Source organism: Thunnus thynnus, chromosome 6 (genome assembly GCF_963924715.1).
Source record: "Thunnus thynnus chromosome 6, fThuThy2.1, whole genome shotgun sequence".
Taxonomy (NCBI): Eukaryota; Metazoa; Chordata; class Actinopteri; order Scombriformes; family Scombridae; genus Thunnus; species Thunnus thynnus.
The window spans coordinates 7,619,753-7,631,828 of NC_089522.1; the positions used below are offsets into that span (position 1 = coordinate 7,619,753).

Consider the following 12,076-nt stretch of genomic DNA (forward strand, 5'->3'; position numbering starts at 1 on the left):
GTCCTGATGAATGAAATTGACTGTGGAAATTAAAGGTTCACATTTTGACCCTGGTAACACATTCAAGCTAATTTAAGTGTCCTTGAATTGACTGTGTAGTTGTTGTCACCTGAGGAAAGGAAAGACCTCAGAGTGGGCTTTGATTGTACATAGCTGCAAAGAGGCATGCTGTTTTTGTGCGCAGAAGGGTTCAATTGCAGATGGTGATTGAGAGATGAAATGGTTATTTCAGGTTCAGCTGCTGCAGTTGCCAACATATCCAGGAGCATGTAAGCGTAAATGGATACACAGCGGCTACATTTACATGTCCCTAAACACTCCCGTAATAGTCAGCCTGCTGAAGTATTCTGTCTGTGAGTTGGTACATACTCTTTTTACAATAGCCTGAAACAGTTTAGTTCAGAGTATCCCAAATAACTTGTTAAGGTTTCTTGTACCTGAACTGTCTGGCATACTGATGCATGGAAACATGTCATCCTGTTTCCTGCACAGTCTGAGCATGTTCACTGTAGCTAGCTGTCTTTACTGGCTAAATGATTGGGGAGAACATATAGGCAGAAGACATTGAGTAAGTGAAGTTGCTTATTCTGTTCAGAATACGACTTAAAAGGACTGTGCTGGTGTTTTGCCATGTTTTAATTGAATATTACATTTCTGTCAACTGCTTTATAAAGCATATTAAATATATTTTCAAATCATGTTTCCTACAAAACAGCATTGTGAGAAGCTTTTAAAATTCACATATACACATTACACGGTTTGCACCCATGCACTTATTTGATATTTGTTCAGTCAACACAGTTTGATGTTGCATTGTGCTGTGGGCAACCACTTTTATTGTCACGCTACTCTCTCGTTTGGGGACTTGGTTACTGCTGTACTAACAGAGTGGTCTTGTTGTGATGAATGAGGAAGCCTGCGTCTTATGACAAAATACCACTGTGAGTGGTAAAGTCCCCTTACTTTGTAAATACTACCTTACGAAAGAAATAGACAAGAGTGGCACAATGGTAGTCTGTAAAATAGGAATAATGAATCATGTTGAATGTACATGATTTTGAGTAGATGGGAAGAAACACAGAAAAACACCAGCACAGTCATTTATCCATATTCTGAGCAAGGATTCAGAATCTGTTGTCATTATCAGACCATACCAAATACAAATAATTAAACATTAAATGTACTTGTACATATGAGCAAATTGACTAAAGTGGTACATGTACATTCTGCACTTATTTCCTCTAGCTGTGCAGTGTCTTAACTCAGTTAGACAATATGTGGGGTTTCACGCCATATGCTGGCCCAGCTGTTGCTCCCAGTAGTCATTTTAGACTGGAATCCCCTGCCAAACGTGGCTTTGGGTGTGTTAGTATTCCTCCCTGCCTGTGTGGTAAAAGCTGCCCACCGTTTACACTGTACTGCTCATTTGTGTTACACATCTACAAAGATTTTCAGCTTCTTCTGGTTAAGGGAACGGGATGGAGCAGAGACTCGGGATTCTATAAAAAGAGCTGTTAGCTTTGTTTGGCCTCTTCTGTCACAACTTTTGGGTTACCATGTAAAACAAGACACATGAGCAGATGCAGTCATGAGTTATGTTTGTATGTGTGTGTGTGAGGGAGGGGGGGGGGGGGGTGTAAAACCACAACTGTTCTGCACATCCGTCCCTATGCAGGATGCTGGCTTGGTTACCATTCGTATTTGTAAAGGTGTTGCTGTAAATGATCAAAAAATGGAAACTTATTCAAAGATGCTTCCTTTGAAACATTTGCTTTAAATGCAAAGCCTTCAGGCAGTTAAGGTGTTCACGCACCTGCAGTTTGGATTTCACTTACTAGGCTGTTTCAGATGACAGTTTCGGTTTTTAGACCTCAAGCTCACGTCCCACTGTGCACATGGTTTCACATCCCAATTACTGAAGCATAGTTAAGAACACACAATAGGCTTAAATAAGCTACAGGGTGTATATTCAACTGCAGCTGTGATACTGTGTATACATTGTTGTCTACAGTATGCTGCATGAATAATGTATTTCAAGCTATATTCACAGGCCCAGGTGTTGTATTACATATTGTTAAGAAAAATAAATGGCAGCTCCACAAAAGCTGCTGTATTACTGGTTTGGCTGTTTTGTCTTGTTGCAAAATGTGATGCTATCACCTAGGAGAAAGGGGAAGCATTGTAGGGCATGCTTTTTTTTTTTCCACTATGATGTACAATACTCTGAAAAAGAGAAGTGTGACGAATGGTGTCAATGAATACTAGTACATAACGACAGGGGTTAAATTGTTATGTGCGGGGGCTCTGTGGTTACATGGGTGCACGTGTGTGCACATAGACTACAAAATCTGATTGATATGATCTGAGACAACACTGTGCTCTGAACACTAAAACGCTAATCACAGTCATTATTTTTGTTGTTATATCACCATTTTTATTTTGAATACAAAATCTAATTTCTAACATGTAACTGTTAGCTAGCCTAAACTGAAACTTGGCTGTGTTGCGTTCAGAGAAAATAGACAGTAATCGTACCTGGCAGCTTATGAACTGAACACAGCAGGCAGGTCTGTGTTTTATTTCTGTCCCTCTTTGTAAAACTGAACATTTATTAACAGATATTCTCAGTAAATGGGACAGTCTGCTGCATATGAACTGAGCCATGTTTAGCTGTTTTTTCTCAGCTCACTGGCTTAATATGCTTCAACATTGTGCAAATGATGCATGTTTATTTTGTTGTTTTATTTTGTATGTACATGTGTAAATATATGTGTGTATTTAAATATGTATTTAGTAGTACTGTAGTAGCAGTTGTTGTAGCAGCACCAGCAGCATTTGCTATGCCATGCTACCATGAGATTGAGAGTGTAAGTGCATTTACACTCCCAATCTCATGGTAGCATGGCATAGCAAATACTGCTGTTGCTCCCACTACTACTAATAATAAGCAACAACAGCAGTGCAGTTATCCACAACTTTACTTGCTACAGCTGAATCCCATTAGACTGCAATAACTGGACCCCTGTCTCCATTTTCTGCTCTGCACTGTCAATCTTCCTCCTGTCTGTCATCTCAGTGGATTCTTCAAGGCTGCCAACAAGCCAATAAAATATAGTATCAAGTCCCTGGTCTGCAGTCCTGACCTGTGTTTTTCTTCTGTTTTGCAGAGGGAGAGTTTCTCAGTATATGGGGAGTACTGCAGTAACCACGAGAAGGCTTTGAGACTTCTCATGGAGCTAAACAAGATCACCGACATCAGGACCTTCCTACTGGTAAGACACCACAGCTCCTCTGCAATGCTCATCTTCCCTTTTCTTAGCACTGCTTCTCCTCTCCTCAAGTCATCGAATCCGTCTTTCTTCTGCATTTATATGAGGTTCCTTTCTCTTCCCACTTTGACTTCTCTCCTCTCAATTATGTAAATAAAAATGTCCATGTTTTCATTATTTCATATCACATGTATCATTTCCTCTAGTTGTGGTTGGACTAGTGTTTGTCCACATACCCTTTGACCTTATTTTCTTCCCAGCTGCTGTACTGCTGTCTTCCTTTGCCCTACATTTCTTTCCTCCTGTGAGCCTCCTCTCGCTTATTTCTTCTTCTGTCAACTATCCATGCCATCACCTTCTTCCTCTTTTCCTTCCATCATGTCACCTCCATTTCCAAGTTAACACTTGACTAAAAGGCCAGAAACCATAACAAGGTCAGAGGGTCCTTCCTGCCTGGACAGGATGCAACCTCCATCAAGGTCACTTTTGTGTCGCTCTTGTTATGTTTCCGCTGCCAGCTGTTTCCGTGTTTTGACACCCAAACCTCTGGGCTCTGGACAATGAACTTACAATGGCAACAGGGCCTGTGACTGGGGGCTTAACCAATGAAATCATCTGCAGGATCTGTGCCAGCCAGCTGTGGAGTGTTGGCACCCTTTTTTTGGGATTGGCCGAGAGATCTGAAGCCTGGCGTTTTTTTTGCTGCCTGATAGTTTGCCTCCATGGCATTATTCTGATCCGCAGGACTGGAAACAGTGGGATCTGAGTGTAGCTGTGTGCTTTGGCTTTTCGCTGCTCCTGGCCTGGCCATGCAATGGTTAATTGGTTAAATCTTCTGTGACATTGATGCTTCCAAAATAAGATCACCACACAACATCTGGTTATGTATCAAAGCAGTTTTCACACTTGCTCAGAATAACCTCAGTTATTGGATGAGCTCTTGTGTTTTGAATAGCAACCATCAAAACGGAAACCTAATTGATTCACTTAAAAATTTCACTTGATCAAGAAAATCTGTGATTCTCCTTCAAATAGCAGAGGACACAGAATGAAACAAAATCTTTTAATTATATAAAGTGATGACCATTGTGAATCAATGTCATAGTTTAATTCCAGTGGAATTTCACAATTCCCATGCTAATTGAATCACACAATGATGGGAACTTCTGAAATCGTACGTAGAAATGAAGTGTTAATTTCTTCGGAAGAGAAAAGAGAAGTGAAGAGAAAGAGAAAAGGAGGTCAGAATGAATAACAGAGGACTCTGGCTTCAGGCCAGCAGATTACAAATGAGCAGAAGATGAGAAAGAAAAGAAGTCAGGAAACGTTTAGATAGAAATAAGGTTGTGAGCGAGAAACAGAGAGAGATGTGAGATTAATACATCAGGAATCTGTGGAATCCCAAAGTTCTGCAGTCATGATCAGCTGCATTTTTGCTTCTCATTTTTCCATCAAAAACTGCTGCACAACCCCCACCTTCCTCTCCTGCTCTGTGTAGAGTTGAAAGGAATTGCCATATGATTATAATGCTCTAAACTGATCTCCTGCCTTCTTTCCCACTGGAGAACACTCAAGTGGTTTATCTGCATGGCTGCTTTTGATCTTTCATCCCATCCCATGAGCTCATAGCCTACTGACAGGCTTCGTTCCTACAAAATACAAGGCGTAAAGAAACCATGACTGTAACTGTAACCCCCCACTTCTGAAGAAAACCCCTCTTTTTAACTGGTTCTGGAGGGCACTTTATTAAAGCCCAAATCGTCTAGGGAATGAGGAGACATTTAAGAGGTTTCACAGTAATCCTTTTGTCAAAAAGCATGGATATTTTGAGGGTTTTCCAGTGACACAGTCGATGAAATATAGCCTTTTTTGTTTTAGTCTCTTGGCTGTTGCTTTCCTGTAAGAGAATCAGAAAGAGAATGATTTTATGGTGAAGAGAAATGCTACCATCACACACATGCAGTCATATAAATTAAAATACTAAAATTAAAAACATGACACATGAGAAAAAACAGTATGGTACATGTAAAATCTGTATCAACCTAAATGTCAGTGTGGCTGAACCAGACCTGCAAGTGCTATTTGCCAGTAATGAAGAATAGAAGAAATAGACTTGCACAGATAAAACTTAGACAGGATGTGGTCTTTTACAGCAACTACAGCTGTTGTGGTTCAGATTCACCTAAACTGAGGTTGTGAGCAAGGTCACAAAAGCCAAGTTACAATTTAATTAAATGAACAGATAAATGAATAAACTATAAAATGAATGTAATTTAAAATTGCTTAAAATAAAATTAGAAACAGACCAACAAATAAATAATAATGCATTTCTGAAACAAAAGGCAATTCATGATGCTATATTGATGTGACTATTTAAGAGTAAATACACAAATGCCAGCAAAAAACTTACCCTTTGTACATTTTAATATCAAGGACATGCCTCAGTCTGCATAAAAATATAATAACTTGTTTATAAAAGTGGGAGACATATGGAAAATATATCAAACCTAAGGCTTTGCTCCCAGAAGAAAGAAGAACAAACAGGTTATTCTATTGCACCTGGACCTGCTGCTGCCAGTGTGACAGACTGTGACTGAATTAAAATGACAACAATAGTCAAATAAAGTCTATTTATTGCTGAAAGAACACAAGACGTCTGAGACGGCAATGAAAACAACTGCAAATGCTCTAAAATAGTTTTTCAGACAGGCACCGTCTTAGTTAAACTTTTAAAAGTTTTATAGGTATGGACAATTTAATTGACTCCTTTACTCTGTAACTGAACCAAGATGCACTTTGAAAGAACAAGACCTAAGTAAATATGTGTTTACTGATATAATATTTAGAAGTTTTCTGGGTATTCAGGCCCTTGCTTTCTCGCATTTCAGGCAGAATATTTACCGTTCTCTGTCTGTTCTTTTAATATTTAATGTTTTTCCGTGTGCAGTGGTGTGTAATTTTGTATGTCTGGGTTTCTTCTTCAGCACTGTATGCTACTGGGTGGGAAGAAAAGCACAGATATTCCCTTGGAGGGCTACCTTCTCACTCCCATTCAGAGGATCTGCAAGTATCCTCTGCTACTGAAGGTACTGTACAACTGCTGCACTAATGTCATGGTGCAATATTAGAAACCTCTTCACACACATACTGTGCAGACAGTAATATTGCTTTGTTCATCAGTATCAGTGACTCATTTATTATTTGGCCAGACATTTTGGAGTAAAATCTTTATACCCACTGGCATTTCAAAGCACCCAATCTCCCACCTATTAGTATTTTTGGGGGTTCAGGGGTTTTGGAGTCGTATTGAAGGAGATGTTGTTAAAAAAGCCTCTTTAGACCTCTTTATGCTACTCTAAGATTCAATTAAAATTTTTAATGTGCCTTTCTCTGGGATTTCTGCAGTTTATGTTTTAAAACTCATCCCACCTCTTTCCCCAACATAGGAACTGCTGAAGCGGACCCCTAAAAAGCATGCTGACTATCCAGCAGTGGAAGAGGCTCTGCAGGCTATGAAGGCTGTCTGCTCCAACATCAATGAGACCAAGAGGCAGATGGAGAAACTGGAGGCTTTGGAACAGCTGCAGTCCCACATTGAGGGATGGGAGGTGAGAGCAAGACGGGCAGAGTGAAGGGGAATGAGAAAGGGTCAGAGAGAAGAGGGGGGATAGTCAGGAGGAGATGTGTCATAAGGTGTCAAGATAAAGGATGATTAAAGAGGAAAATAGCTATTGCTTGCTTGAGAGCGTAAAACTTGAGAGCTGAAAGGTAATGATGTAATGCCTAGAGTTACTGCTGTGACATTTAGAGGGTAAAAATTTGAAAAGAAAGTCCTCCACCATAATCAGTGACAAAACAGACAACCACACTAAGACCTCAACCAACACTTTCTCCATCTATCTTAAGAGTTAAGTGTTATTGCAGCCAAATCACTGCTGCAGGGGCCACGGACAGGGCTTGGGAGCCGAGCGAAGGGTCCACTGCATTTTTCACGCCTCCCTCACCCACCACAACAGAGGCCTTGTCTTAGCCGGCACCAATGGGACAATCCACCCACACAGGGTGCCAAGGGGGATGCCAGCGGGCATATTGCCCAATCAGAAGAGACCTAGGAAGCAGAGCCCTAGTCTCACATGCACTGGGAGAGTTATATGAGGGGACCTTTGGAGGGGGGAAAGGAAGAAAATTGAAGGATGGAACCAGAGAGTGGGCCTCACTGGGACATCCCACTATCTGCTTGCCAGAACAGACCCCTTTTCTCCGTTTCCCATACAAAAATGTCACCATTTGACCCTGACAATAGTTCACCAAAACAACAAAAAACAAGAAATGGTCAGCTGGGGTATATCAACAGTAAAAAAACCTAAAGAGTATTTTTTCCTCACTCTTGTGATAAACAATAAATAATTAGTCATTAATTCTGTTCCATGGTCTGTGCTTTAGCCACCATGATGTCCCCTATTATGTCTCAAGACCACAGCAAGTAGTGCTGAAACAATTGAGAACAACAAATGGCTCAGTCAATTGAGAGAAATCATTCAACAATTAATATAATCAATTAATCATTGTAGTCATTTACTTAGCAAAACTACCAAACATTCACCTCTCACATTCACAGCTTCTCAAATGTCATGATTTGCTGCTTTTCTCAGTTGCATACAATTCTTTGGGGTTTTGGATTGTTATATGGACAAATCAAGAAATCTAAAGACATGTTAATTGCTAGTTCATTATTGAGAGAGCATGAATGATTTATTACAACTTAAATTATATCAGCCATTAAACAGATCATAGCCATTAGGTGAAATGCACAATCCAACTTTTTAGTCCAACAACTGATGCATATCCGATTCGTTTGGGAGAAAACCTCAACCTTTCTGTCTAAGAAAGGCAATTTCTCTGTTGTCTTCCTCTTAACAACTCAGTAGAAGCTCAGAAAGGCACTTCACCCCGACCCTGCCCCCCCATAGAGCCTGCAACCTAACAGCATTAGTCTCGCTCTTCTTTCCTCTCTCCAGCCACTCTCCAGGCTAATCACCTCCAGCCCTAATGGAAGAGGCCGGAATAGTGCCGAATCAGACCCAGACGCATTACTGCTGCTTGGATACACTGTACACGCACACACACACATACTTACACCGCCATCATGTATTCATACACTTGCACGATTACACATACATTAAAAATGCAGGAAAGCGTCGACATGCCTGCAGATGAACGTTACAAACACTCAGACATGCTTGCGTGTGTGCACATAGGTACAAACATACCCTCTGAATTCTCATACACACACTCATGTCCACCCCCCATCTCAACTTAGTGCAGTAACATGAGGTTGAATCGATGGTCTGAAACACAATCCCCTACCCAAAGCCAGTCGGCAGGCACCTTAAGAAAAGCTCTGAGAATCATTTTTCTCTTTATGAACTCTTGAGCGATGAACATCCATCATAAAAATATACTCATGGGAATCAATTATGGACGCTTGAGAGTGGGTGTGGCCGGAGGGGGGTTTCCACAGGTCTCTGGTGGACCCATGTAAGAAACATCAAAGACAACAGTGAAGTCCAAATCTGATGTATATGGGAATGTGGGGACGTGGCGGGGGGGTTGGTGGTGAATACTCTAAAAGCCAATGGGGGAGGTTGTCTCACGTCCACACATGGGTGTATTTAGTTCCAGATGATTTGGAGTGGAATGATCCGTTTAACAATGAGTAATGAGATGTCTTTTAACTTTATTATTTAATTTTATGTTTTGGTAGCTCAGTTTAGACGGCTTTTGTGCACAGCCTGTATTCTCACTTCTGCTCACGGGCTCTGGAGAGTTCACAAATCCACATTAAATTAAAACCTTAAATATTTTCTTAATTGTTTGAATTCTGATGCAAGAATAAAGTCTCATCTCATCATTCACAACTTGGGCAGGGACATGTGAGCTCATGGTTGCTCATGCATGTACGTGTGAAAGCAGTTTCTGTTCCCTTGGTGGAAATGTGAAAACACTGAAAAAGATTTTCTAAAAATAATGAAGCCTAAATAATTTAGTAATTGGTCCTGAACTTCTGCCGCTCTGTAAAAAGGTTAATTAGACACCATGTGATCAATTAACAAGGCTCCTTTTTTACTGTTCCAGAATGACGTAAACGACCTCATTAACATGATGCTAAAAGGTTCATGGATCACCTTTCCAAATATCTACTTTCTACATTTCAGTTATAGGTGAAGGATGATGAAGAAACTACCAAGCCTCCTTTTGAACTGTGATGATTAATATAATTCAATACTGAAATGCAGCATGAATGATTTGTTTCAGCTCTTACTTTCTCCTCTTACTTTGTTGCACTGCTTCACAAAGAGAAATGGTTCTAGGTGTCTCAACAGTTTGTGGTGTATTTGATAGCTGGCAAGAGGGTAAGAACCGATCACATCCTGTGAAGGTGGTAGGCTACAGAGCAACATTTTATGATACAGTTTCCTGAACAAGTACAGAGCAGTTGACAAGGCTTTTATATTGCAGTTTTTAAATTTCCCCTTGGCATGACAGACGGGTCCAAAGCATTTGATTAGATTTGACTGCAGCGGGCAGCGCACTTCCACTTACAGTCTGTACTATGTCATGAGTTATGTATTTCCTTCCTCTACGCATATACAGCTGTACTTTTATGTGTATGGAAGCAGGGATGTATTTGTAACAAGTATTTACATCCTGAGAGGAGAATAAAAGCCTTTGTTTTGTTCCTACTGGGGGGTTCCACAGGAAACTATGTGTAGGCCAAGGTAAGAGTTTTGCATGGCTGCCCTGCCACTGTAGCACTGAATGCTTCCCATTAACTAAAGTTCCAATTTGAGACAACCATGCAGTTCTAATGGGAAGCTCTCCAGCTATGTGATGACAACACTCAGGAAGCGTAGGAAGGCTAAGTATTGTTGCTACTTGTTACAAGTTCAGTGATTGACTATCGAGTGGCTAACTGTCCTGGCAGAGACTAGTGTGTAGTTGATATTTTAGCGGTTTCGCATTGGGCGTAAATTAAAGTTGGGTGGGGAACGGCTGTGTTTACTCTTTCCTATCATTGATGATGGAATGAAAACAAATTGTTCACAATGTCAAAGTTGAATTTCATATTGTTTCACTGAGGTTGTGAACTCTTCAAGTTTTGATACAGACGACAATGTTTTCTCCCCAATGTAGACGGAGAGTTTTCATGCTCTGCTCAAATAAAATAAACTGTGGCTGCAGTACATGATGAGCTTTATCTCCCTTTCAGTCTTTTTCCTTCAGGGAACCATCCTGACAGATATCTGCACACATGACCAGTAGCTAATCTCTCTTTCAATTCTTTTTTTTGTCTTCAGGGAACCAACCTTACAGATATCTGCACAGAGTTGCTGCTGCATGGAAATCTCCTTAAAATCTCAGCAGGCAATATTCAGGAACGTGTCTTCTTCCTGTTTGACAACCTTTTGGTTTACTGTAAGAGGAAGTCCAGGTGAGAAATGCAACATCAGGAAACCTATACAGTCACTACCACAGCAACGTGTCAGGAGTGGGTACAAGAACGCATTCAAAAACATTTTTATTGGCTGAGAACTGGAAGGAAGCCAGAAATGGAAAACTGGAGCAAATATCCACATTCCTGTTTGTGTAGACAAGTCATTAGTATGCAAGCAAAGCCAAAACACCTACATGTGTCTGCTGCTCCCATACCTGTGTCTGTATGAATGCGCATGTGTTACAGACACAAGTTCTTTTTTTTACCATTGCACTGGCATCAACGGATTTCCCTGCCGACTGTAACCACAGTGTTGTCTCATTTCCTAGGGTTTCTGGGAAGAAGTCCACTAAGAGGACCAAGTCCATCAACGGGCCTCAATATGTGTTCAGAGGCCGAATCAACACAGAGGTGATGGAGGTGGAAAATGTGGAAGATGGAACAGGTTTGTATTTGCCCAGCGGCGTCCCGTTTGGAGGCTGTTTATATGTCCATTCATACATTTGTTTAACCCTTTCTCTTGAGTCTGTGGTTATATCTGATTTATCCCTGAGCTCTTGATTTATGATTTGATATAGCAGATAATATAGACAGTTAGATTGTGCAATAACAATAATTACTAATTTCAATTTACCTACAATGCTCATTTCTCATTTTACATCTTTGCTCATGAAACTTTGCCATTTAGATTGGTGGCTGGATATGAATTAGGTACTTGTTGACAGTTTGGGTGGAGTACTTGCACCTAGTTTCAAACAGGATGTAGCTTGCAACCTCACCACCTTTTGATGTCAGCTATTCAGTAATAGGTTATGATGTTGATACAAATCTGAAGTGCAAAAGCAACCCAGCGTTAAGTGGTAAACTTGCTGTGCTCTCACGTTGGCTGAGATATTATGATAAGCGACTCATCTGTGGTGTTGGCCGTGATACAGTCGTCACCCAGCTCATTTTGCTTTTGTGGTATTTTTTTGGGGCTTGGTATGCGTTGTCCGCTGGTGTAGAAACTTCGTCTTCCTCTGCCTCACGTTTCCTCTTTTCTTCTCGTCTGTGCTCGCAGAATTTTGCAAGCTCACATGACCTTTTTTTTTTTTTTGTTCTGCATGTCTGCTGCTGGCTATCATATTCAAGCTGTTGAAGGGAAACCACAAAGAAAAACATGCTTTATACGCAGAAGCAGGGGTTCCACTTGTTCACAAATGTGTGTACAAATGTGTACATTTGTGAACAACCAGAACACAGATTATCTGATTAGTGAGTATAAAAGATATGAAATGTGGGAGTATTTGTGGTTATCTGCTGAAAGCTTTAA

General features: G+C 40.6%; 1 protein-coding gene across 1 annotated transcript in view; it reads left to right on the forward strand.

Annotated features, from left to right (window-relative positions):
- The window catches only part of prex1 (phosphatidylinositol-3,4,5-trisphosphate-dependent Rac exchange factor 1), an 80,959-nt gene that overhangs the window by 21,983 nt on the left and 46,900 nt on the right, over window positions 1-12,076 (forward strand). Inside the window, exons 4-8 of the mRNA XM_067591467.1 lie at window positions 3,168-3,272; window positions 6,254-6,355; window positions 6,716-6,877; window positions 10,628-10,761; window positions 11,094-11,209. Of these exons, the coding sequence (XP_067447568.1) occupies window positions 3,168-3,272; window positions 6,254-6,355; window positions 6,716-6,877; window positions 10,628-10,761; window positions 11,094-11,209 (619 nt within the window). The remainder of the gene's footprint in view (window positions 1-3,167; window positions 3,273-6,253; window positions 6,356-6,715; window positions 6,878-10,627; window positions 10,762-11,093; window positions 11,210-12,076) is intronic.